Source organism: Ipomoea triloba, chromosome 5, assembly GCF_003576645.1.
Source record: "Ipomoea triloba cultivar NCNSP0323 chromosome 5, ASM357664v1".
Lineage (NCBI taxonomy): Eukaryota > Viridiplantae > Streptophyta > Magnoliopsida > Solanales > Convolvulaceae > Ipomoea > Ipomoea triloba.
The window spans coordinates 3,431,271-3,459,238 of record NC_044920.1 but is presented as its reverse complement, the minus strand read 5'-3'; the positions used below and the strand labels follow the sequence as shown (position 1 = coordinate 3,459,238).

At 33.1% G+C, this 27,968-nt stretch overlaps 3 protein-coding genes and 1 pseudogene across 3 annotated transcripts in view; 1 reads left to right on the top strand and 3 right to left on the bottom strand.

Moving 5' to 3' along the window:
- Positions 1-3,462, bottom strand: part of LOC116019678 (WAT1-related protein At2g39510-like) — a 7,358-nt gene extending 3,896 nt beyond the window's left edge. The window contains exons 1-5 of the mRNA XM_031259968.1: positions 3,374-3,462; positions 2,681-2,884; positions 2,046-2,108; positions 1,651-1,767; positions 1,325-1,565 (exon numbers count right to left, since the gene is read on the bottom strand). Of these exons, the coding sequence (XP_031115828.1) occupies positions 1,325-1,565; positions 1,651-1,767; positions 2,046-2,108; positions 2,681-2,884; positions 3,374-3,462 (714 nt within the window). The remainder of the gene's footprint in view (positions 1-1,324; positions 1,566-1,650; positions 1,768-2,045; positions 2,109-2,680; positions 2,885-3,373) is intronic.
- Positions 3,463-14,418: 10,956 nt separating this feature from the next.
- LOC116019677 lies at positions 14,419-15,355 on the bottom strand. The gene is made up of 2 exons (XM_031259967.1): positions 14,821-15,355; positions 14,419-14,738 (listed from the first exon to the last, which is right to left on the bottom strand). Exons 1-2 carry the CDS (start codon positions 15,353-15,355, stop codon positions 14,419-14,421), a joined length of 855 nt encoding a protein of 284 aa, XP_031115827.1.
- Positions 15,356-16,337: 982 nt separating this feature from the next.
- LOC116019188 (cytosolic sulfotransferase 12-like) lies at positions 16,338-18,105 on the bottom strand. Its single transcript, XM_031259331.1, has 2 exons — positions 17,040-18,105; positions 16,338-16,721 (listed from the first exon to the last, which is right to left on the bottom strand). The coding sequence occupies exons 1-2, from the start codon at positions 18,055-18,057 to the stop codon at positions 16,678-16,680; spliced, it is 1,062 nt and encodes a 353-aa protein (XP_031115191.1). The 5' UTR covers positions 18,058-18,105; the 3' UTR covers positions 16,338-16,677.
- Positions 18,106-22,512: 4,407 nt separating this feature from the next.
- On the top strand, positions 22,513-23,709 carry LOC116019676 (annotated as a pseudogene).
- Positions 23,710-27,968: the final 4,259 nt, after the last annotated feature.

Here is a 27,968-nt window from a genome sequence, read left to right as displayed (position 1 = left end):
TTTTTTTTTTTTTTTTTTGAGTATATATATATTCCCTTTGTCTCATTTTATGTGTCTGATTCGGTTAACGAGACTTGACTAAACTTATTTTTTATCCAATTTTTCATAATACTAATTTTAGTATTAGTATATCAAATTTATATATTAAGAAACTACACTAAAAGTACTATTAAACACCAAAAAAATCAAATTTAAAAATCAGTAAAAAATAATATAAAGAAAAGGAAAAATGGTCAAATAGGTCACTCAATTGCATACCAAAATGCAATTAGGCCATAGAACAAAGAATGCAATTGGGTCACTAAACAACTAACACAAACTCATGCAATTTAATAAAAAATGACATGTTTACCTGATGTGACGGTTACCAATTTTAAATATAAATTTTTAAAATAATTCAAAATAAAATAATTAATTAAAATTAAAATTAAAAAAAATGCCGATAGGAGACGAATCGTCTCCGGCCGGCTTCGTCTCCATGACCGGAGACGAAGCGGACTTTCATCTCCTGCCCAAGTTCCTTCGTCTCCCACCATGGAGACGAGTTGTCCCAGGCTGACAATTCTTTATATATATATTATTTTAATTTAATAATTATTTAAAATTATTTCAAAAATTTATTTTTACAATTGGTAACCGCCACGTCAGCATACTTCCAGGTTAACAGGTCATTTGGAGCTAAATTGTATAAATTTATTTTGTTCAAGGACCCAATTGTATTTTTTTTTTTTGACTTTGATGGCTTTATTATATTTAAGTGTGTAGTTGAGTGGCCTATTTGACCCTTTTTCTTAAAAAAAAAATAAACAAAAAAAATCATTTGACCAATAAATAATAAGTATAACACATAAAATAGACATATAAAATATATATTAAAATAGGGTCTGGCCCACGGGCCAAATTGTTTGTAGCCATAATCCGCTTAGTGTAGGCACAGTCGCACAGATGCGGATAAACTCCACTTTGATAAAGTAGCTACAATTTTAAAGTTATAGTAATAAAAAAATGAACTTTGACAAACTTTCTGATCATTTTACAATTTAGGTCATCTTCAATTATGATTTTTTTTCAAAAAAAAATAAAAATAAAAATATAACGGGCCAACTGATTTTGTATAAAAAGATCAAAATGTCCTTGTATTTAACGATTTTGTTAAGAAATGACAAAAAATAGTCATGCCACAATAATACTAAGAACAAAGGAGATGTTATGAAAATGAATGGCTAAAAAGTGAACGTACTACCACCTATAAATCTAGAACCACAAATGAAATTAACTCAATTATAATGCCTAGGGCATTTAGAAAGAATATTAAATATATAACCTGAAGAATGTAGAAGCTGGCCCAGCAAAAGCAACCTGCTGCGATCATGACAGCACCTTTAATAAAATCTTGCTGGGAATATAAAGTTGTTTGAGTTTGGATATGGTGTGTGTGTTTGGTCCAAGGCAATCCAATGTTTGGTCCTTTGACAAGAGTTATAATCATGGCTCCCCCAATGGTCACTATTGTTCCCAAAATTTTTGCCTGGCTATGCAATTTCCTCATCTTCACTTTCTCAAGCCTGTACTATACATTGGATTATATATATGTAATTTATAATGATTAATTGATTATTTTGATGGTATAGTACATCAGTTAAAATGTACCTAAGGATCCAAGCCAATATAAAAGTAATGGCTGGAACAACATTCGACAATGTTGTTGCAAAAGTTGCGGTTGTGTATTTCAGCCCTATGAAATGCAAATTCATGTCGATAGTAGGCCTGCATATACAACAACAACAATAATAATAATAATAAAATTGTATTTTGAGCAACCCCAATTAAGTTCATTGGATGGTTAGTTTCGTAACATACAAAGTTCAAGTTTAATTCTCACGACTTATTAGTCTTTTTGGTTCGAATGGACCACTCAGACTAGTTGTGGTCCTTATAGGTGTATAAATATGTGCATTGGGGGAGGGACCAAAATGACCTGAATAATTTTGAGAGACAAAAGGAGAAAGAAAATCTTTATTTGCCCTAAATAGTAAGATACATACTCTAATAAAGCAAGGGTCATTATCTTCAAGAAAATGGGAACTGTCATCTTAGGCCGTTTATTCCTGCATAAAAATAAAAAAAAAACCAATGATACATACAAACTTAATGTGTGTATACAGAAATAGGAGGAATTAGGGTGGAAAAGAATTGTAATTCGGTGGAATTGCAATTCAATGAATAAAGTAGGAATTGAAATTACAGTGTTTGGTATGCAGAAATAGATAGGGGTACAGGGAATTGAAAAGTAAGAAGTGACAAAATGACTAAAATGCCCTTATGTTGTGGTAGATGTTGTAGTAATAGTAGTAGTAAAAGTATTAATAATAATAAAAATAATAATAATAATAATAATAATAATTCTTTCAAATAATAATAATAATAATAATTCATTATAATAATAATAATTATTATTATTATTTTAATTTTTTAAAAAAAAAAACAAAGGATATGGGAGGAGGGGCAAAATTGTCTTTACACCAACAAATTGCCCCTCCTCTCCACCGAATTGCAATTCATCATTTGGAGGGAATTGCAATTCTGCGGAATTGCAATTCCCTCCAACCATACAGGCCTAAACGCACAAAACTTTATTCTTCTTAAATATATATACGAAGATGATAGATGGGCGGCGTACCTTTCGAAGGCGACGGCGAAAGGAGCCAAGAAGGCGGCGGCGAAGAAACTCCGGTAAACTGAGTAAGTGAAGGGGCTCATGCCATCATTGAGAGCAAACTTGGTAATAATACCCAAGCCTGCATACCCAAACTGCAATAAGATGACAACCAAATATGGCTTTACCAACTTTAAGAATTTAACTAGATTCTCTCGTGTCATGTTGCTTTTTGGTGTTATTTGATTTTGTTTAATCTACGTACTTTAACTTGCTGTTCCCTTTATATATTTATAGGAGTGAATTGAAATTAAAGCCGTTGACAAACATCTCATCAATATAATGCATATCCCCATCCCCGCCCCCGACTTTCTTCCCTATTCTCCATCCCCGTCTCCATCCCCACCGGGGAAGGGAAAAATCCCCCCATCCCCATCCCCACGGGGATTATTCGGGGACGGGGAATCCCCACCCCGTTTATAAGTTATAAAAAAATTAAAATTAAACATTAAAAATATTTAAATAAATAACACATATATATTTATCTACAACTTAAAGTAGTATTCAATATTTTACAATTAAACATGTTACCTAAATATGCATTTCATAAGCATGACATACAATGACAAGAATGCTTATAAAAATATATATATTATATACAAAGTAATACATATGTCTGCGTGTTGTGTCATTATACATATATACATACATACGTACATATTTCGGGGACGGGGCAGGGTGGGGAGAGTACTCCCCATCCCCGCCCCCGTCCCCGGCGGGGAATTCAAAATTGCCCCCATCCCCATCCCCGATCCCCTATTTTTGTCCCCATCCCCGTCCCCGTAGGGGCGGGGAATCGGGTTCCCCGTCGGGTACAATTGACATCCCTAATAATGCATCTAAGTATTGATTAACTATTGATATAGTGCTATGTTAACTATAAAAAAAAAGTATATTTTTAATCTACTAAAAGTACATTAAACTAGTTTTTCACGCGGATTAAATGAATAAGATAATGTCCAATATTTATTTTTAAATAAGTATTTCAAAGTATATCAATGTAAGATTATATCGGAGATGTTCATGCATATATAATTGAATGTTAAATTTATTTATTTAAATCAGAAATTCAAAGTATATGAATGCAAGATAATATATGAGTGGTTGATTATAATTGTCACTAAAATAAATATTTGCAATTTTGTTAAAACGCTAGTATAAATACTTAATTTAAAAATGATAATATAAATAAATACTACTTTTGGTAATAAAAATTTATACATTTTAAATCATATTATCTACTATACTAATAAGAGCCAAAGAAAGTTAGGTTTTCCTCACCCATAGCCAAAAACGGAGGGTGAGGGAAGACCCTTCCCCCTAAGAGAGAGTTACACTATTCCCCCGAGGGGAAAGCGAAGCAAGGGGGTAACGTTAAGGCTTCGGTAGGAAGTCTTTTTAGAAAGAGAGCTAAAATGCACGGGAACCGTGACCGAATTCCTCTTCCACTTGGGCAAAGCGAAGCGAAGCGAAGCGTAGCAAGGGGTTAAAAGGGAGGCTTCCGTAGGAAGTCCGCCTATAATGGATAGAAAAATGACAGTCAAAGTATTAAATCAAATGGATGGCTCAAATTGTTTAGATTTATATTTTTTCTTGAGATTGCCTAATTTGCCCTTAATTATATAATTATCCATTAAATTTCCCGATACATATTTCCTTCTCTGTTAATATTCCGTTAACTTTAACTTACCCATTAATTTCTATAAGAAAGGTCTTAGGTTCGAACCTCATCCCAATCAAAGTTAGGCATATTGTTGAACATATATACTACGAATATGTTAAGTATATTATTCAAAAGTAAATACCCCACTTTATTACTCTTATTAAATTAAATAAATTAGTAGTTAGAACAAAAAAAATAATACATATGCATTTCTTTAATTTATGATTCGATGTATACAAATATACAATGCCTTTATTCAAAAAGAATATTCATTATCAAAAAAATATTCATTAATTTATAAATAGTATTTATTTATACTATTATATTTAGACTAAGTATTTAGATTAACGTTTTTTACAAAATTGCAAACATTTATTTTAGTAACAATTATATTCAATCTCTCATATATTATCTTGCATTCATAAATATTGAATTACTGATTTAAATAAACAAATTCAACATTTAATTACATATGCATGAACATCTCCTATATAATATTGCATTGATATACTTTAAAATACTTATTTAAAAATAAATATTGGCATTATTTCATTCGCGTAATGCGCGTGAAAAAACTAGTTAAAGAAATATGATTTACCTTTAAAGTGAACAACTGTAATGTAGTCCAAAAATATTACGGGGTAGTTTCCCGCTTCAATTTATTGGGTTATTTGAATGTCTTCTTTGTCAACAAATCCTCACCAAGTAGTTAATATGATTGACTTCAAATTATTTTTTCCTATATTATTAATTGAATACTTGGTAAATAAATATTACATTATTTTTTATTATAACTTTTATATTTAATTGCAAGATAGTGTAAAAAGAAGACAATGAATAATGTAGTGAATATAATTAATTAATGAATTTAAAGGTAAGGAATCTTTGCATTGTAGAAAATAAAGACAATATAACTAATGAAATTATATCTTTTTATAAATTTTTTAATAATGAATAATTTTTTTTGAATGAAGACATTGTAAACATCGAATTCTAAATTAAACAAATGCATATGTTTTTTTTTGTTGTTGTTGTAGCTACTAATTTATTTAATTAATTAGAGTAATACGGTGGGGTACTTACTTTTCAATAATATGCTCTAACATATTTGTAGTTTTTGTTCAACAATTAAGTCAACTTTGATTGGGATGAGGTTCGAGCCTAAGACCTTTCTTATAGAAATTGATGAGTAAGTTAAAAGTTAACGGAATATTCCGTTACTAAAGTTTATACTAACGGGATGTGGGGTTATTTAAGGGAAGAAAATAATATAATAGAGGGTAAAGAAGGGAAATTATTAAAAAAAAATACTAAAATCAAAATAATCTAAGTCAATCATTTTATCAAATAATTTGACGGGCATTTTTTAGTTCCTGTTATAGACCTAACTTTATTGCCTCTTATTAGTATGGTATAGATAGATAGCGCACTTTTCCTTAATACATACAATGTACAGTGCATTATTTGTGCACTGAATATACATTATTTGATAGTATGGTCCACACAATAATAATTGATGTGCACCTAAAACATCAAATGTTAACTATAAGATATTCACATCAAGCTTTGAGTCATCGTCCGTTGGATCTCAGCATTACACTATGGTTACTTCTCAGGTAGGCCATGCTTAATAACGGAGTTCTTTGGTTATCTGCATTCCTCCATGGTAAGCCATAGCGCCACAGTTCGATGGCATGATGCTAAACGCCGTAGTTCCACCAATCCCTACCCAGCACCTGCCAGCTGCACAACATGCCTGCGTTCGACAAGATAAACATAGAGTTCTTTGGTTATTTAGTTGTTATATTCTTCTTAAAATCATTTGGTGATAAGTAAGTCAAAGTGCAACGATTAGATGGTAAGATACTGAACTCGACCCTCCAAACTACGGTTCCAACATGATCACAAAGATGAGATGTCAATGTTGCGCCATATTTGGTGCAACAGTATCCATCAGGGGCAAAATGGTTTCTAGTGCCTGCATATACCCAACCTGCAATAACATTACAGCCAAATATAATATGGCTTTGCCAACTTTAAGAAATTAACTAAATTCTATCGTGTCATGTTGCTTTGTAGGTTTTTTTTTTTTTTTTTTGAGTACTTTGTAGGGTTATTTAATTTTGTTTAATTTGTATAGTTTGTTGTTCCCTTTATATTATATAGAGGAGTGAACGAAAGCCGTTGACAAACATCTCATCAATGCATGTGAGTATTGTGGACAGGTGGTTGCAATATTTCATTCATCATTATTGCCCATCATTGCTCATTTAATAGTTAAAACCATTGCATAAATAACAAGAGTGCTAAGATAAATAGCGAAATGGACTAAATTATCAGCTAAAGAGGTGGCTTGCATGCGTCCACATAAATTAGAACTTTATTTTAATATAAAATATAATTTTGATGTAAATAATAATTTGAAATTATGGTTTAAGTAATTAAATTTTAATTAATTTATATTTACAATTTGTCTTGTTTTAATCATCCTTTTGAGATCTTTCAAATTATATTATTTGTTTTTAATAATATAAAATTGTGTTTAAGTATTTAACAAAATGTGTAAATACATAAAAAATAAATAAATATACAATACGGATTAACAAAAAAAAAAAAAAAAAAAAAAAAAAAAAGGAATAAAAAAAAAAAAAAAAAAAAAAAGCAAGGTCAAAATATGAAAGAAAAAAAAAAAAGAGTAGAACTAAAATATATGCTTTGTGAGGAACTGTGTTGCACTATCATATTTGCTACAACACTGTTCATCATCGGCAAAATGGTGAGCATTTGACGTGTTCGTTGGAGGGCTTTTTGTGTCCTTTCTTCCACTATTTTAGTGTGTCGTTAGGCAAATTATATCGTGGACCGTGGTCCACAATGCATTGTGGACCGCGGTCCACGATATAAGAACTGGTGTCGTTAACGTTAAAGATATTCTTAGTATTTAAGGAAGATACTAGTATAAATAATAATTCTTCAATCATATTGTACATGGATTCAATCCTTTGCATTTATATTGTTATTCTGCTATTTTTGTGACATGCAATTTGTTGTCTAAATACTTAGGTAATAATAAAATTAATAACCATACAAAAGTAATTCATTAGTTCTATCAACATAGTAATATTTGTTACTTGCTGATTGCAAAGTCCTCATGGACTTCTTCCAAGAGTTCAAGATTGTCCACATCCTACGGGAAGGCAACCAATGTGCTGATCTTCTTGCTAATATGGGACAAGATGCTCCGAGAGGTACATCTATCCTCGATCATCCTCCGGAAGGCTTAAGGGAGTTGCTGGTTCGTGACTCTCAAGGCGTTGCCTCTTGTAGAAGGCGTTAATTTTTTCGGGGCCCCGGCCCCTCCCTTTCACCAAAAAAAAAAATAATATTTGTGACCAATTTTATATACTAGACGCTTGTTGTTAATGCTAGGCGGAGGCAGACTAAGTCAATGTTTATTTTGTAGCCATGTTTATTTTTTTGTGGCCCTTATTTCCCTTGATTTTTTCATGGCCACGATCTTAGCTTTGATGTTGTGGACATGGGTTATTCAACTCGTGTGGCTTTGTTCACCCTGTATGTACTCCCTTCCTTGCCATTAATAAATTCATCCCAAAACAAGAAAGCTTTCCTCTTCTCCTACTTTCCTTTTATCTCTTATATTTGAATAGTGTTTAGTATGTTTCAATGGTAGTTAATGAGTGCATGTTACTAGAGAATAGCTGTGTAACTTTGAGAAATAATACCATTTTTTATGCTTTGCACCTAGGAATCGACAACATTGTTCTAAATGGCAATGAAATGTTTTCACGCCACAACTTTAAATCCGTGTTGCAGTATAATTTTCTACTACAACACTAATATTCCAAGTTGAATAAAACCATTATTAATAATAAAATACAACCAAGAGAAAATTAATATCTTCCTTTATGTAAAATATTAGTTATCACACGCGCCTTGCGCGATTAAATCAATGTCCAATGCGTATTTTTAAATTAGTGTTTCTTAATTGGTTAAATTATTTAGTCATATCATAATGAGAGAGAAAAAAATGTTAAATTAATAAAAATCAAAGAAATAGTCTCGATGCTTATATATTTTAATAAAACATAACGAAATTGTAAATGGCTAAATTACAACTAAAGTAAGTAGAAACAAATAAACCACTTACATGGGAGCAAATGGTGTGTCATTATTGTCACTTGTTTGGACACCGGTCCGACCATTTAAAATACATGTGTAATTGTATTTGTGATCAAATACTTTATAGTTTATCCGGACAGGTTTGACAATGACATTTGAGATGATGTACCATTTGTTGATTTTTAAAGTGGTATCATACATTCCAATATCATTATCAAACACTATTGATTGAACTCGAGTTCCTTGCATTTAGATATAGCATTTACAATGATGTTGGTGGTGAATGAAAGCATCTTTATAATAATAATAATAATACTAACAATGATAAAAATAAAATAATAATAATAATAATAATGATATTATAATAATAATAATAATAATAATAATAATAAAAGAGATAATTTTTTTACTATTTACTTACGGTTTCATCCTTAAGGACGATGAGCATATACTTTTTCTCAGGTGTTCCAATAGCGTTTTTTGGTTCGTTTTTCTTAATGACATGAACTGTACAATTTCAGCTCACAGTTTGTGTGTCAATACCAATTAACTTTACTGCATTTGTCATGACTAATATATCCTTGTGCCATGAGAAATATGTTCATAAAGGATGTTATGAAATAATATAATGTGAACCACAACATAAATTCAAAAACCATAGATTAGGGAGTTAGGAGTAACTAAAATGTGTAGATTATAGAGGAATATAATGAGAACCACAATATTACATACAAGGATACAAGTATAGATGAACAAATTATACAATAGATATATTTACATAACAATATTGAAGTTATATTAATTAATGAGTATATCATCATTGATTTAAAAAAAATTGTAATCATTATGAGTACAAATACAAATAATAGAATTAGCATGATAATATTTTGACAATCATACCTATAGAATGTCAAGAAGATGGTGTGTTGCAGAATATGTTAGGTTTAGTTTTGGGTGAATACCAGTGAGAAGAAGATGAGTTTATATACTGTTGTTTTGGGTAGAATAATGATTTAGTTAGGAATCTATACAAAATTGTATTATAGAATATTGCCAATTTGTTTGAAAACTGCAAAAAAGAAACAAATTGCCTAAAGAATTGAATGTTAAACTTCCGTTATATTTAACGGAAAGAATTTTGTAAAATTATAAATGATTAGGATATATTAGGAATTTAATTGGATGTTGCACAATAAGTAGAACACAAAGTACAATATGTTATAGCAGACTATTACACCAACATTTTTTTTATTTCCAGTTAGGGGTCTAACATTATTGGCTCTTATTATAAGTATAAGTATAGAAAATTTCGTTGATGTGGAAAAAATGTAAAGATATTGGGGGTGTTTGGTAAATAGCTGTTAGCGAATTAAGTCAGTGGATTTGACTAACATAACATTAGTTGGTTGTAGAAAGATGTTTGGTAAATTAGATGTTAGTTGTTAGCTGATAGCTGATTGATTACATGCAAAATTATTTTTAAGGGTATAATTTATTTTCTAAAAAAACTGATCGAATAATTTGTTTAAGCAGCTTTTTGAATTTTAGCGTTATTGATTAATAAACAATTACAAAATCTTGATTAAAAAAACACTCATATTGGTTGTTAAATTAACTAAGTCAAATAGTAAATAGTGACCAAACAAGTTAAAATTAATTGATAAGCTAACTATGTTACTAAATAAGGTCATTTTGTCACACTATCATACTACCAGTCTACCACAAACTTACGTAAATTTTAAAATAAATTAAAATAGATAAATAAATTAGCCAATTGTCATATAGGCCTTGTTTGGTAAATAATTCGCCTATCACCCAATTTTGACTTATTTGATCACTATTAGTTGTTTGATTTGGTTAAAAAAATCAATATAAGTATTTGGTTAATAAGCTTTTTATAACTCTAAAATACAAAAATTCAAAACCTACTCAAAACAACTTTTTCAATTAGCTTTTTCAGAAAAGAAATTATATCAAACAACTATCAGGTAACAACTAATTTACCAAACACATTTCTACAATCAGCTAATGTTATCAACTAATTAATCATACCTTCTAACACAACCAGCTAACAACTATTTACTAAACGGGTCCATAGTCTATTCGCCTTAGTACAAACTAAAGCTTTATATTTGACAATTGAGGCCAACACCTTTACACCTATCATTTTAGCAATTTATGCGTCACTGTCCAAGTTGAATGAAAAAGTCTAGGGAGGAGGGAGGGCAAATAATAAACTTTTTAAATATTTTGAACAAAAACTTTGTTTAACAGATTTTTAAAAAAATTTACTAGGTAAGTTAACTTTTCAACACTTCCAGTGATGGTTATATTGAAGACTTAAAAAGAGAGATTTCGCGGGCGAATATTTACTCTTTCAATTTCTATTAAACTAAAACGTCAATGTCAAACCTTTAGTCAAAATATAATTTACACATTGGAAAGTAATTTTCAATAGCTAGTCAAGTAATCAATGATGAGATTGGAAAATATAAATTCAAGGCCGTAAAGTAAATGAACATAGAAATTTATAGTGGAAGGACTTTTTTCTTTTTCCAATTTTTGATTGAATGAAGAGTCCAGGCTAGCCAAGATTTTCTAGCTGTCATGTTGGGAGATGAATAGGGATGACAATGTGCCCCGTCCCCGCCGGGGATGGGGAAAAATTTCGGGGATCGGGAACAGGGACGGGGATACCCCTCCCCGCCCCGCATTGTCCCCAAATAATTATTATCATTAACAATTATATATATATATAATACATATATATATATATACATATATATATATATATATTAAAAATTAAAATCGTAGTTTTTAAAATTAAAATCATAGTTTTTAAAATTAAAATTAACTAATTTAAGATGTTGAATAAGAATTGATCGGGGACGGGACCCCGTCCCCGCCTAATTCCCCCGCGCGGGGACGGGGACGGGGACAGGGAGTATACGGCCCCGCCCCGTTGCCATCCCTAGAGATAAAGGCATAGTCGGGGGAGGTGCGTCTAACTCGGGTGACATGGAAGAGTTGGATAAAAAGGGGAAAGGTGGCAGGTATGTGTTGGCGGTGGCCAATAGTAAGGAATTAGGAGAGTAGGCAATGGGACAAGTCGTGAAGAAATCGCAGCCATGGAAACTAAACGACTACAACATAAGACACATACACATGCATCATGGTCTATAGTGCACTGTGAATTACACGTACTGGTCCATGGTATAAAGATTGAAAACAAATTGAGATTGGCTAGATATTTTGGTGGATCTTAGTCAATTTTGTTGTTTTGGTCGGTATTCTAAAATTTGGCAAAACCTGAACGAAACAACAAATATTAAAAAGGAACACCCCCTCAAATAAATTTTAATTAATAATCACTTGATAAAATAATGAAGACAAGTGATTCAAAAGAATAACGGACCGGTTCGGTTCGGTTCGGGTTACCTGAACCGTTTTGCCCAGCCCTAATGGAGACTATGTTCTTAATTATCCCTTGCTAATTTATAAATGTTTGTCATTTTACACCACTCTCCCCACTCACTCCCTGTCAATATCCATAGATTAGAAAAATTTTCACTCTCTTTCTCTCAATTTAGTTTCCTTCTCTCTCTCACTATACGGCCACTTGCACTGGCCATGTAGGTGGCCGTGTAGGTAGCGCGGCCTCAGATTTCCAGTGGACGTGCACGGCTAATTTTTGAATGAATATTTGAATTGCTTGGGTCACAGGAGGAAGGTTTCAAAGCTTATTTTAATATTCGATTTGCGCCCTCACCTCCTTAGAGTGAGAGAGAGAGTCTCTATATTACACAATTTTAAACTCTTTAAAAAAAAATTACATTTATACTAACCAATTGGACTATCAAGATCTACTAACTCTTCAATAACTAGAGTATCAAAAGGATGACATGTAGTGATTCTCCCATATGGGAGGTCATTAAATCAAGCCTCAGTGGAGGCGGTATTGACTCTTTGTGCTTTAACAGGTTGAGAAAGTATAAATGAACAGATACTAAAATGTAATAGAGTGAGTAGTACTAAAAAAAAAAAAAAGAATATCAAAAGGATGATGTGACAAATCCTCAAAGATTGGTGCAAATTTAAGTGGGGGCTATGGAGATACCAACATAAGAGGTAGACTCAAAGGTAGTAATGATGGCAACACACACAAACACACACACACAATGGTTTCTTAACTATAAAGCCATCAAAATGGTCGTATCTCACCAGGCTAGTCCATCCCAGCCACCCCTTCAAAAAGGCAGGGCGGGTTGGTAGTGTGACCCATCAAGCTCGCCTAGAATGTATACATTATATTAATACTAGAGTAGAATATATATACACAATTTCCCTTTATATATATATATATATATATATATATATATATATATAATGTAATAGTAATTAGTATATTTTATAAATCATTTGTTATTGACCTATAGATTAACAAATTATGTATTGATTATTTATTAGAACTTATTATTTTATTAATTATTATTGTGTTTAACAAATTACAAATGCATTAATATATGTTCAAACTATCCAATTTATTTTAATATACACTTTTTAATTTTTCATGTTAATTTTTATTTAAATATAAAACTTTTCAAATTTGGCGGCCCCCGCTGGCCCATTTTGAGAGTTCTGATCTACTTGACTATTGCAAAATTAGTAATTTAGAAATTGATTTTCATTCTTCATATTTAATTACGTCCCCAACTATGAAAATCTTACTTCTATCTACTATACAATCTTAATAAGAGCCCAATAAAGTTAGGGCTCTAACGGAAAGAAAAAATGTTGATGGTAATTATTTATTGAGCAAATTGCCATTTTGGTCCACTGACTATAGGGGTATTGTTAATTTTCATCCACGACTTTCAAAAGTGTTAATTGTATACCATGACTTTTCAATTTGTATCAATTTTGGTCACTCCGGCCAAATTTCGCTGGACAATTTTAAAAGTTAAAATAACGAATGTATTTTAGTCATTGCAATGGCCTTAAATAGCCATATATTAACAAGCAGATTACAACCACATGATTGAGATAATTATTTAGAATATGATAAAATAATCCTAACTAACAAACTAAGATAAACATTAAATTTAATATAATTCTAACAAACTAAATCTAAAATAATTATAAAATAATCATCCTAATTAATTAATAAAACTAATTTTAAAATATTGCAACATCCAATTATTGGTTCCTGTGCCTACAACATTCCCTCTCACTTTAGAGGGATTCGTCCTCGAATCCACGTTCCAGGCACTGTTGAAGCTTCAAGAGTCTTCGTGAAGAGACAACCGTGTGCTCTGATACCAAATGATGCGAATCTGGTTGGCCCGATCTTCTCTTCACACTCTAATTTAAAAAGGATTTTAAAATGGTTTATTCGGTTGGGTGAGTTTGATTTGGAAGGTTTAATTTAGGTTGGGTAAAGGGTTGTTTTTGGGTTTTGATGTATAACGGTTTGCCACGTTCGGTTGTAGAACGATAAAAACCGGGGATGACGCCACAAGGATGGTAATTTCCTTGATAAGTCAGGTTTGCCATGATCCACTCATCACGGCCGAACTCATTCCGAGTTCCAGAAAACACTCAGTTTTCTATCTCAAAAATTCTCTACTGTATATTCCATTTGGCCTGCAATGACCTTAAATAGCCATTAACAAGCAGATTACAACCACATGATTGAGATAATTATTTAGAATATGATAAAATAATCCTAACTAACAAACTAAGATAAACATTAAATTTAATATAATTCTAACAAACTAAATCTAAAATAATTATAAAATAATACTAATTTTAAAATATTGCAACAGCCAATTATTGGTTCCTGTGCCCACAACATAAGGTCCCCCATGAACCAAGACAACGAGGTTTTGACTTGCGCTAACTACTTTCTTGATAGGCCGAGCTTGGTGAACGTGTCATAATACATGACATTCACTGAGCTCCCTATGTCAACTAGTACTCCGTGCACGATGGTGTTGTTGATGTCTAGTGTGATCACTAAGGCATCACGATGTGGTAGCTCAAAACCACCCTTCTTCTTCCATATGTTGCTCGGTCCTTGACCTCTGCCTTGCCCCGATCTTTTGACATATTGACCGAGGTAGCCCCTCTGAATGAGTTTCTCAATCTGCCACTTGATGATCATGCACTCGTCGGTGTCATGCTCGTGTTGTTGATGGAAACGATAGTACTTGTTTGGGTCTGCATTGGGTGATATCTTAAGGCACTCAGCCAGGTACTCCACGATGCCCATAACTTTGGCATGATCCAAGATAGCACTCACCGAATACGTCAATGGGGTCAGACAATGCAACGGGGCCAACTACGGCCCTTGGTCCGGGTGCGGGGGTCTCGGTGCCCGACGGTACTCTTGGGGTGCCCCATCTTCCTTGTTCCTCCTCCTCCTTCTTACTTTCTGCCTCTTCTGCCTCGGCAAATCTCGTCGCGCAGTCTAGCAATGCAGCATATGTCTTTGGGGGATTCTGGACTAGGTCTCGGTGGAATGGCCTAGATCGGATATTACTAGTGAAGATCGGTATAGCCATCTTCTCATCAAAATTCGCGAGCGATCTTGCTTCTTTCTTCCATCTAGATAGGTAATCGGCCAGGTTTTCCATGCTCCACTGGTCCAACTTGCACAGGTTGGTGAACTGCTTTTTCTTGGGGATACTGCTTGCGAAATATGACAAGAACTGCCCTGAGAGGTCAGCAAAGGCCGAGATGGACCCTTTAGGTAACGATGCGAATAAGTCTTGGGCTTGGCCATCAAGGGTCACAAAGAAACCCCGACACATGATGACATCACTCACCCCCGTCATCATGATGGCGGTTCGATACCTATTGGGAAGGGGAAGTCCCTCGGCAGAGGCTTGGCCATGATGCCCTTCGTGAAGGGGGAGGTCAACACCTCCTGGGGCTCCAGCGACCCCTCTCGCGTTTCTATCTTTCGCTGAAGCTCATCCACCCACCTACGCTACTGTTCTACCTCGCTACGGTGGGAGTTCGAGGGTTGGCCACGAGTCTCACCGGATTGCTCCACTCGCGAGGCTTGTTCAGGTTGTGGCTAGGCACGGGGCTCTAGGCTTGGTAGCCAGCGTGAGGCCTACCCCTCAGCAGGTGCACCATTGGCGGGTTCAAAGTCAAGGCGGCTACAAGGAACCCGTATGCCTAGGCGTCCCAAAGTGCACTTGGTAGCTCGGGTCGTCCGCAACCCTCCTATCTATCGTCGTTTGGGCCGACCTCTAGGGGCCTCATCCCCTCCTTGCCTTGCCGACGGTCGAGGTGATGTGAGGGTGTACGAGGTCGGCGGGTGCTCGGACTGTCTTCTCGTCTCGATGGATTAGAGCTGGGTGGAGGAGAAGCGTCCTTGGAGCCCATCCACGAGCTGCGTCAATAAAGCGGTGGCTTCCCGAAGCGCGGCCACCCCCTCTTAAAATCCCGGGGCTGGAGGTGGAGGAAGTGGGGTTGGCCCGGCTTGACGGTTGTTGTTGATCAAGTCCCTGAGGTCCCTGGCCGACCTCACGAGTAGTGTTTGCCGACTCGCCGTCCCATTGAGATCATTGGCATGGGAGGGAGCACGATTACCACGCGAGTTGTGGGAGTTGTTGGAGTTAGATCTTGACCTTGCCATAGCTAGTGGAAAAAGAATAGCACGCTCGAGCCTGACGTCAAACTCTCAATGAAAGCACCAATGATGGAATTTAATAACCTGGGTGGACCGAATTATAAAACTTGATTAAATAGGGGGTATGCCAAAGGCAAGAATTTACAAGGAATATGGTAATGATTAGACAATCAAAGTGGGTAATCACAGAGATTAAGCTTGTATTAATGGTAAACGATGCTATTACAAAGTTAGACTCTAGTAATAACAAGACAAAGTTTGTTTAGGACAAAGTAGATGTCTTAGCTGGACATCTATGCATGTTTTTATACTATCCCCGCCTAACAAACCCAGAGAGAACGAAGGGAAGCCCTCCAACGACCTCGGATCGCATCACACGCAGACCGCGTCAACCAAGACCCAAGGCCTCAACCGAGCACGGGACTCGACCGAGATGACCCCCAGAGGTCAGCCCACGATGTCGGCCTGGGCCCATTCGGACCCGAGGTGGCCCAGCTGGGCTCGACCAGCGTGGGCTCAACCTCGGGTTGCTTGCTCCTTGACCCGTCTTTCAGGTTGACCTGCAGCGGGTTCATGCATGATTTATCCATCAATAAACAAATTAAATTAAACAACAAAATATTAAACATTAAACATTAAACTAAACATGAACCCCACTAGGAAGGACATAGTACAGAACCATTATATTATCAAATTAAAGCACACTCACAACATGTTCTCTGATCCAATCCATGTACTTGATGATCAAGTTCGCACTAATTAAATATATTATTGCAGCAAGAAGAAAATTAAACTAGATGAGCACAATGAATATAATGTTCTTAGAAGAGAGACTGATTATTAATTGTGATCTGATAACAAGAATCACAAGTTGAGACCTGTCCCTTTGAACTTTTCATCAACAATTTGATCAAGTTTGTTGGCCATTTCATCACTCATATGGTTCCTCCAATCTCCCACCTTGCCTTTCCTGAAAAAAGCATGATTCCCAGTTTGCCTAAAAATGGTCTTTCCAGTCTTGTTAACCTCCAAGTTGCTCAAGCTTTCGAAGCTACAAAGCCTCAAGATTCCATCTACTACGCCACACTCTTTTTCCTCCTCAGAAAATGGGCAATCCAAGAACGCTGCAATCCGCTTTAGATGAACATCAGGCTCTTCCTTAATCTCCTCGTACTTCAAGAACAATACCTTACTAGGATTCTCCAAACTCTCTTTCCAGTAACCCAACATATGATCCCAGAAAGGCCCAAACTGAAATTCTCCCCTGCAATATCTGTCAAATGCCTCTGGAAACGGCATAGCTTCCGCGCCTCCAAGCTCACTACTCCTCCTCTTATTCATGAAGTGCCAAAACGACACCACCGTGTCCTTTTGGTTTCTGCACAGATAAATGAGCTTGCATTTCGATTCCCATACCGATTTTGGCAACAACGCTCCTGGTAAATGCGTAGACAATATCCTCCGCCCGTTATTCATTGGGAAATCAGGGCTGTTTTCTATTGCATAATAAAATTCAATGCCTGGAATAAGTTCATGGGGATTTTTTGTGAGCAAAGGGTGGATTTGCTGCTGTGATATAGCTGCAGGGAAGTACTGTTTTCGAGTGATCAAGGCAAATAATAGAGATTTCAGCCAGGTTGTGCCGGTTTTTTGGAGGCTACATAGCATAATATCATAATCTTGAGCTTGGAAGTGTTTTTGACATCTAAGAGCACCTTGCAAGTGAATGGAACCCAGCCAAAAGCCTTTGTAGTTGTACATATCTGGAGTGATCCAACCTTTCTCTTTGGGTAGTGAATCCATCAATTCTCTCAACTCTTCAGCGTATGAATCTTTTTGTAAAAATTTATTCTCAAATGTCTTTGAGATATTAGAATCATCAGATGGTGCGGCCATGGCTAGCTGTGTATTTGGAGGTTATTGTGCGAGGTTTGTCTCTGCAAATTGTTGTCGCTAACCACAAAAAATTATAACTGCCAAATGTGTGGACGATATATGCTCCCTTCCTTATCCATTATCCTATGAAAGGAGGGAATGGAATGATCCGAGGATAAGCAGACCCCCCGGGGCAATTTGAAAACCCAATTATTACTTGAAAGTGTGCCCTGGATGATTACAAAGCAATAAACTATTTAAGTTACCCATAGCTGATTAACTCAAAATAAGAAGGTCAATAGACTGATTCTACTAGAAGTCAAACTTTTAACATGATGGTGATTATAAAGCCAACTATCTGATCGACCAACTTGTCTAAATTGCCCCTTAATTATGCATACTGCAAATTCATAAAATTAGTTCTTCGATACTGCAAAATTTTACTATTTTTGCAATTAATAAAATTGATTAGGTAAAGATAATCAAATTATGATTCTGTATCTTAAAGATTGATTTGATATTCATAATTAAATCATTATATTATAAATTTTGTCATTTTCATCGTCTCTTAGCGTCTTTACTTTATCATTATATATCATTGCCATAAACCATTAAAAACTCATATCTTCTGTCAATGCTTATTTATTTATTTTATTATTATTATTATTATTATTATTATTATTATTATTATTTTACATGTCCTAATTATTTTGAGCTAAAATTGATTGGGATCTTTGCATTTGATCTAATTGATTGCCTATTCGACTATTTGAATAATTTTGATTTATTAGGGACATTTTTCGGACCATCTCGAGCTGGAAATGCTTTTTAAAAACTTTATTTTACAACATAAAACTATATATCGCTATTTGCTAGGACTAAATTTTTTGTTTTATTTTGTTTAGTGTTGCTTAGGGTCTATCATTTACGGTTTAGATTTGAAATTTAATTTTTTTTTTCTAATTTTTTAAAATTTATTCAGGTTTGCATATTTAAGTGTTCAAGTTTGTGAAGTGACACCCGATTGCACCCCCACATTGGAGAGGGTGGGTTCGAGCCTCAATGGAGGCGATATTGGCTCTTTATGCTTCATTTGGTTGAGAAAGTAGCTATGAATAGATACTACATTGTAACAGAGTCAATACTACTAAAAAAAAAGTGTTCAAGTTTGTAAAGTGAAGTTGACGATAATTACAAAAATATTACTGTATTTTTCTAAATATAATCTGATTCGTCCAATTTTTTCAGATGTAAGGCTGAGATTAGTTCTTAGTTTTCTCCCGTGGGTGTACTCTCATGGGATCCACTGTGGCCATCGGCCACACCATTAGGTATACAAAAACACACAAATAGTGTTAGGAAACGCACCAGAATGAAATGGACTAATATTGTACTTTTTATTGATATATTGATATCTACTATACTAATAAGAACCAAAAGAAGTTAGACCTATAATGGGTAGTAAAAATGACGACCAAATTATTAAATCAAATGGATGGTTCAGATAGTTTAGATTTATATTTTTCCTTGAGATTACCTATATGATTATCCGTTAAATATTCTCTTCTCCGTTAACTTTTAACTTACCCATTAATTTCTAAAAAAAAAGGTCTTAAGTTCGAACCTCATCCCAATCAAAGTTGGCATAATTGTTGAACATATACTACGAATATGTTAGAGTATATTATTCAAAAGTAAATATCTCACTTTATTACTCTTATTAAATTAAATAAATTAGTAGTTACAACAAAAAAATATTACATATGCGTTTCTCTAATTTATAATTCGATGTCTACAATGCCTTTATTTAAAAAAAAATATTCATTATCAAAAAATTTAAAAAGAGATATAATTTCATTAGTTATATTATATTTTTTACAATGCAAAGAGTCATTACCTTCAAATTTATTAATTAATTATATTCACTACATTGTTCATTATTTTCTTTTTACACTATCTTGTAATTAAATATGGAGTATCAAAGTTATACTACAAAATAAAGTTATATATTTATTTACCAAATATTATGTTAATAACATGGAAATCTTAAAAAAAAAAACAGTTTAAAGACAATTATATTAACTACTTATGAATGATTTGTTGACAAAGAAGGCATTCAAATAACCCAATAAATTGATTTAAAACTCATTATTAAAAATTTCAACGTAGAGGAATAGAACATTGTGACACACTTGATGCATTGAAAAGATGATGAGACTACAACATTGCTGGAATCAATCTTTCAAATTCAGAAAATGAGGAAATTTCAAAATAGCTACCGTTGCAGCATTCATTAATCTTGTATGTAAAATACTTATTGTGCATTTTTTTAAATATATTAAAACTAATATAAATTTGAAATTCATTTCATTTTCTACAATTAACATGTTTGGATTGAAGACAAAATCAGCATCAATCCTGACAACAAAAATAATTGGTATATAGGATATAGTCACTGTTTAAAAATGTTTATGTACAAAGTGGTAAACTATTTAATTGCGTGCATTGTGATGAAAATGCAGCAATGGGTACTCCAAGATTAGTATCAAATCAACAAAAAAAAATTATTTACAAAAAAAAAAAAAACACACACACACACACATGCACACACAAAATCAAGTACTACACTCATTCATACTAATTCCAAAAATATGAACTTCAAAATAAACATGTGAAAAATGGATGTAGAAACTGTTGATGAAACTGGACATATTGCAGCATTAGTATTCGGATTACCTACAAAGTTATTGTTGTTACTATCAAGTAAACAAGTCATGAAAATCCATGATCTATCTTGTGGTCTAGTGGCACCCGGTTGCACTCCCATATAGAAGAGGGTGAGTTCGAGCCTCTGTGGAAAATTAAGTTATGAAACTAGAACAAAATGTAATACTCATTAACCTTCTACAAACATAATAAATATTAATACTTTGTTCAATACCTTCACACATCACATGAAACTTGGGAAGGGGAAAGGAAACTACCCTGCCAAATGAAGGAAAAACTACCACTGTCCACTCTCAAATATCAATGCTCATCGCTTGCAAGATCAAGAGTTTGCATGACGTTGTCCACGCTCATCGCTTGCAAGATCAAGAGTTCATAATCTCATTGCATGATGTTGTCCTCTAACTCAATTGCACATGAAAATTCAAACGAAAAAGTAGTATCTATTTATACTATCATTTTTAGACTAAGTATTTTGATTAGCATTTTTACAAAATTGCAAACACTTATTTTAGTGACAATTATAATCAACCTCTCATATACTTTGAATTATCGATTTAAATAAACAAATTCAACATTCAATTACATATGTATGAACATCTTCTATATAATCTTGCATTGATATACTTTGAAATACTTATTTAAAAATAAATGTTGGGCATGATCTTATTCGCGCAATGCGCGTGAAAAACTAGTATATATACTAATAAGAGCCAAAAGAAGTTAGGCCTATAATGGTCAGAAAAAATGGCAGTCAAATTATTAAAAAAAAATAGATGGTTCAGATTGCTTAGATCTATATTTATCCTTGAAATTTCCTAATTTAACCTTACTTTTATGATTATCCGTTAACTTCTCCCGTTAAATATATTACTCCTCCGTTAATATCAACGTCAATTCACCATTAGCTCATCCCTGTCGCCGTCAAATTATTAAAACAAATGGATGGTTCAGATTGTTTAGATCTATATTTATCCTTAAAATTCCTTAATTTAGTCTTACTTTTATGGTTAGCTTGTTTATTGTTGGTTTTTTAGTGGGACAAGTGAATTTATGAAGTTTCTTGACTGAGATTGGGGCTTTTGTTGGTTCTTTAATTTTAAAAAGTATATTCTTATTTGTATGGACTGCTGCTTAGGATTTATTTCCCATGATCAAATATTTGTATGTTTGAGATTGCATTGTGATGACTATGATACTATTAATATAATTTGTGAATCCAATTATGTAGATGTTTAATTGTGATTTGTCCTTTAATTCTGGATGTGTCCGTCTATCTGTATATATATGCCCTGGTAACTTAAAAGAGATTCAAATATTAGATGAAATCGGAGCCTGCTGTTAGGTTTTTGAATAGGGCATTATTGATTTGGGAAATTATTAAAATTATCTTTTTAAAAGAGAAATGATTTTAGCTGGGAATTGTGGTTGTGATTCACTTCGATTTGGAATTTGTTTTGTGCAGGAATTCCACAGATAGGCACATAAAAGTTTGTGTTATCTGCCAGGAAAACACAAAGAGGAATGATTTTTACAACATAGGAGGAGTCTTAAGTTTATACTAATATTTTATGCTCTGTGAGTTCACTTGACACTAGAATACCTTTCTTTAGCCAGATGATTTCTCAAATTCTTATTTCAGGTTCTTAGGCCTCTTTAGTCTATGAGAACAGCAAAATACACATGTAATTATCAAAGTTAAAAGGATCTAATCCATTCTAAGTAACTATTTGTGGTTAGTCTTCATGGATGAATTTGGCAGTACTCAAATTGAAGGATCTAATCCTCTTAGGGAATTTTGATGCTATTTTTATGAGTAAAGTTTTTATTGGTGTGGTGGCAGACAAAGCTGGTGAAAATTTGTGGTTTTCCTGGTGTTTGCTAACAGGTTTTCACCCGAAAGGGCTGACTTGCAAAACTCGCTTCACTATTCTTTTCCTTTTGTTTATACTTTGCAACGCATTACCATCCCGAAGATCGATTTTAAAGGATGAGTGGTTTAAGGAAGGTTATAAACCGCCTATTTTCAATGAGATGGAAGACGCGATTCTGGACTACGTGGGAGATGTTTTTCAGCTCTCTGAAGTGAGTTTGCCAAGCATATGTTTGGATCATTTGAAGATGAAGTTTGGAAAAATAAGATTTAATTAGCTCATTGGGTGCATTCTTTTTCATATTATACAGGAGCGTCGTGTGACAGAGAGAAGAGAAGAACATCCAACTCCCAGGAATGCATTTGAGTTAATTTCTCTGTTAAAAGGACTCAACCTGGGGAATCTCTTTGATGAACAGGTACTTTCATATTTATGCATCTATCCTAATTCCTAAATGCCAGTATTTTAGGCTCAGCCAACAACATTATCAGCAAGATTGATGAAGATGTAAAGCCCCTCCTAGGCTTTGATGTTCGCAAAAAGAATTACAAGGTGATTTTACAATACAGTCATGGAGAATTATTTTACTTCATATACAGTATAATGTGCCTGTTGAAACAAAGAACAATATGGTAATGCCACATATAGTTAACTCAATTCTTGCTTTTTCGTCTCCAGATGCGGTTGGAAAACATAAAAACAAGACGAAAAGGAAATGTTAAGCTGGCAACTGAAAACTATACAAGGTTTCAGGCCTGAACTATGATTCTTGAATCAGGTATTCCAAGTTGCCCCTTGTCTTCACCTGGTTGAGGTGCGAAAGGCCAAAGGAGACACATTGGAATTCCATAAAGTATGCAACCATTTAAGTCCAATATTTTGGTCACTATTATATTCTCATGATTGCTTGATGTGGCACATTGCACATTGTCCACAAAAGGTAAAATTCCTCATCCAAAGGGCCTTTACACCCTTGACCGACATGATTGTGACTTCAAATATCTTGATCTTGAGTTCACATTTTACTTTGTATTCTTGTTTTTAATAGTGTGATTTCTACTATCTGTTTTGAATTACCTTTTTTCGTGCCATATGATTATAAGAAATAAAAGCATCAGTGAAACATGAACTGGTTCATCATCAAGTACAAATGGTTCAGTATCAAGATATGCCAGTCAAAACTCTTCCTAAGTCGTAAAAAATCTAAGGTCCATTAAAGCAAATAAATCAGCAAGAAACGCAAAAGACAAAAAAATCACAATCAAGCTCCAACACGTTCAGTTGCCTCAGCTACCGACTCATCCGCAGGCCTGTCCAGCTTAAAATTAGTACAGTATTTATTAACACCACCCTACTTTGACTAAGGCCCTGTTTGGTAAATGGCTGTTGGCTGATCGGGTTGGCTGTTTGGGTTAGAATGAACGATTTGTTGATAATATTAGCTGATTGTAGAAAGTTGTTTGATAAATTAGCTGTTAGCTGATAGCTGTTTGGTATAATTTCTTTTCTCAAAAAGCTAATTGAAAAGGCTGTTTTGAGTAGCCTTTTGAATTTTAGCATTTTGGAGTTACAAAAAGTTTTTAACCAAACAATTAATAGTGGTCAAATAAGCGAAAATTGGCTGATAGGCTAATTATTTACCAAACAGGGCCTAAGTATTTAGACTAGCGTTTTAATAGGATGAATGTGATATGATGGAGCTCAAACCGGGGCTGTTCAGGACCTGGAGTCTGAACCGCCACCGTTGGCTACAAAGTACAAACTCAACGGATCGGATGACTAAGGCCAAACAGCTTTGTACGGAGGAGAGGAGACGAATTGAAGAGAAAATTAAACTTTAATAAATAAGAGAAGTAAAATTACCTTTTTACCCTTAAATTTAATAGGTTTTTTTTTTGGTGCTCTAAATTTAATAGGTTATGGATGTAATTTTAATGGGTTAAATTGAGTAGGATTTTCATAATTGAAAACTTAATTAGATATAAATAATAGTTAAGGACTAAACTAGTAATTTTGTTATAATCAATGAAATATTTTTACTATTTACTCTATATATCATGAAGAAAGCCTTATATTCATTGTACAACTAACATTCATATATAATACATATTTTAATTATGAAGTGTGTATAACATTGCGATTGTGTTCATGTTAGACTTCTTATTCGTTATATATATATAAACATTTCGTAGCATCCTTTTATTACTTACAACAAAAAACAAAAAGACTTTGTATAAAACAAAATGAGTTAATTCTATTTTTTGTCATAGATTTATAGGTGTCAATTCACTTTTAGTACTTATTTTTCAGAATATTCTATTTAGTCATAGTATTATTAATGTGATATGACCATTTTTTGTCTCCCGTTAATAAAATCGTTGAAATGTCATTAAATACAATGACATTGTGATCTTTTTTATACAAAGTGGGTTAACCTGCTATATTTTTATTTTGATTTTTTTGAAAAAAAAAATCATATTGAATACCTAAATGCCCTTGTAGTTTACGAAATTTAAATAATTTTGTTTATGGAGGACCAAAAATAGTTATGCCACAATAATACTAGAACGAAATGAGATATTTTGAGAAAAAGGAGACTAAAAAGGGATTGTCACCTATAAATCTATGACTAAAAATAGAATTAACTCAAAACAAATTCATTTTTCGAGGCCATTTCTAATATGACAAATTATTCCGTAAACCATGGTCCACACAGTGCTGTGTGGACCATAACAAAAAGGTACATTTTAATATACTAAAAATACATTATTAGTGTACTGAATGTACATTATACAAAATAATGTACTTTTTCTAAATATAATATACAAAAAAAGTGTATTATTTGTGTATTAAAGATACATTATTTGATATGATGGTCTATAGTTCTATACAGTTGTGTGGATCATGATTTTTCTAATATAAGAAACTAGGAAACTAGTAATGATTTTTCCATGCCAAGGATCTTGTGGTCAAGTGGCATCAAACCCTTCCCTTTATACGGGAGGTGGTGGATTCGAGCCTCACTACATTTAGTAGTATCAAAAAAAAAAAAAAAAAAAAAAAAAAAAAAACTAGTAATGACCAAAGAAAGATATATTCCATTATTTCCATAATACTTAATTTCTAAATCGGTAGCATCATTGAAATTTTTGACCCAATATTTTCAGCAATGGATCTCCAAAGTATTTCAAATGGTATCAACAACAGGTCCTGTTTCCCTGCAAAAACAAAAAATGATTGTCAACACTCATTGGTCCAGTTCTTATATCGTGGACCGTAATCCCAAAACAACATCGTTTCAGTAAGTGGGAGACAGAGCCCGTAATTGACACTGCAGTTCATCTCAAAAGATACTGCTTTACATTTGTTTTGATATTACCGAATGAAACTGTAGTTATATCGAAATGTAACTGTAGTTGTGTTGAAATGTAACTGCAGTGTATATGAACGGATACTGAATAACAGTTTCACATTTGTGTTTATATTATCAAATGAAATTGTAGTTATATCGAAATGTAACTGTAGTTGTATTGAAATGTAACTGCAGTGTATATAAACTGATACTGAATAACAGTTTCACATTTGTGTTTTTATATTATCGAATGAAACTGTAGTTATATCAAAATGTAATTGTAGTTGTGTTGAAATGTAACTGCAGTGTATATGAACTGAAAGTGAGTGGCGCGAATTCATCCGTATGTTTTCATTAATCAAAACGACGTCGTTTTGATGCGCGATCCGCAATGCATTGTGGACCACGGTGGACGATATAATTTGCGCTCATTGGGCTGGGCTAATTAATTTTGGCCGAATGTTTTCAGTGTTGTTTGTTTTGCATTGTTTTCTAGAATTGATAAGAGATAAGTTTATGAATCTTTTGGGTCCGTTTGAAAAGTGAAAAATGACTTTAAAAAGTTTTTGTTTTCAATGTTTAGCTATTAATAAAAAAAAAAATAAAAAAATTACATGTTTTGGTCAAAAGAAAATGATCTATTTTGACAGAATATGTCTTCTAAAACTTTTACCCATAAAATATTTTTCATATTTTATTCCAGGCTTAGTTTTCTATATTTTTGAGTGGTGCCAAATAAGGTGAGTTGACATGTTATCTGTCTGGTTATTATTTTATTTGGATTAAGCTAGTCTGGTGAAAATATAGTTCTGATCGAGCTAGGCCAAATAATAAGAATCTTGATTTGACACGACCCATAGTTCAAACCATTAAATATTATTTTTTCTTCAATTAATTTAGTTTAGGCTTATTACTTTTCTTCATTATTGGTTGTATTTTTTTTTAATTAAGACTAAATTTTGATAAACAAAGATGAATGATGCATAATATAATTCATTTGTATTGTTATCTAGTAGTACACAACTGTGTGATGTTAAATATGAATCCTTACAAGTTCTTTATGATAGTTATTATTACATATCACTTTTGAAAAATATAATATCAAATAAATAAACGTAGTACAAAATACTCTGGTATGTATGTGTGTGTGTGTGTATATATATATATATATATATATATATATAAAATCATTTCAATATAATTATGGATAACTTATATTTTTTGAAAGTCCATGTAAGATAATAATGTCTCTTATTATTAAAGTCGTTTCATATAACATCATCTATAATTTTGCATGTCCTTTGAAATATACTTTTACTATCATTTTTTTAATTGTAAAATGGTAGATAGTGCTATAAATAAATAATAAGTGGACATTATAAGTATAACGGAGATATGATCAAATTGAAATGGAATGCCGCAAAATTTTATGGAATAAAATATCTTCAAAAGAATTAAATCTACGTACCAATTAGGCTGAACGTACTGGAAGTTTGGAAAAAAATCTGCGAAATAAATTTATTTCATAAAAGAGGGACTAGGTCCCTTATATACATTCCCCAAATTGGACCTTATGTATCTATCGATACTCCTTGGCACCAAAAGTGTGGGAGACAAATCAGTATAAAAAGATAAGAATCGACAACAACTAGATCTAGTAAAGAATTTTCATCACTCTTGAAAATATATTAAAGAATCATATATTTAAAACGATCGTCCAGAAGACGAGAAAACCTAGTAAAATTATAGGTGCACTAAATAATTATAATACTAGGATGTGGAACAACCAGATATAAATATCCTTGAGAAATGACTATAATCTAGTTAACTTATAAATTACCATGAATTTTTATAAATATATGGGATAAATTTATTATGAAAATGTTATACGTTGTCGACAACATAATTGCCTTCAAAATTGCACATATTATATAGCAATATGGACTAGAGGTAGGTGCCAAAAGCACCTAGATTGATTA

Excerpts from the sequence above, each read along its gene's own strand:
- LOC116019188 (XM_031259331.1), bottom strand. The coding sequence starts at position 18,057 with ATGGCCGCACCATCTGATGATTCTAATATCTCAAAGACATTTGAGAAT. Across the intron at positions 16,722-17,039 it reads TGAAAAGTTCAAAGGGACAG|GTCAACCTGAAAGACGGGTC; the intron begins GTCTCAACTTGT and ends AACCCGCTGCAG.
- LOC116019677 (XM_031259967.1), bottom strand. The coding sequence starts at position 15,355 with ATGACGGGGGTGAGTGATGTCATCATGTGTCGGGGTTTCTTTGTGACC. Across the intron at positions 14,739-14,820 it reads TGACCCCATTGACGTATTCG|ACCCAAACAAGTACTATCGT; the intron begins GTGAGTGCTATC and ends CACCCAATGCAG.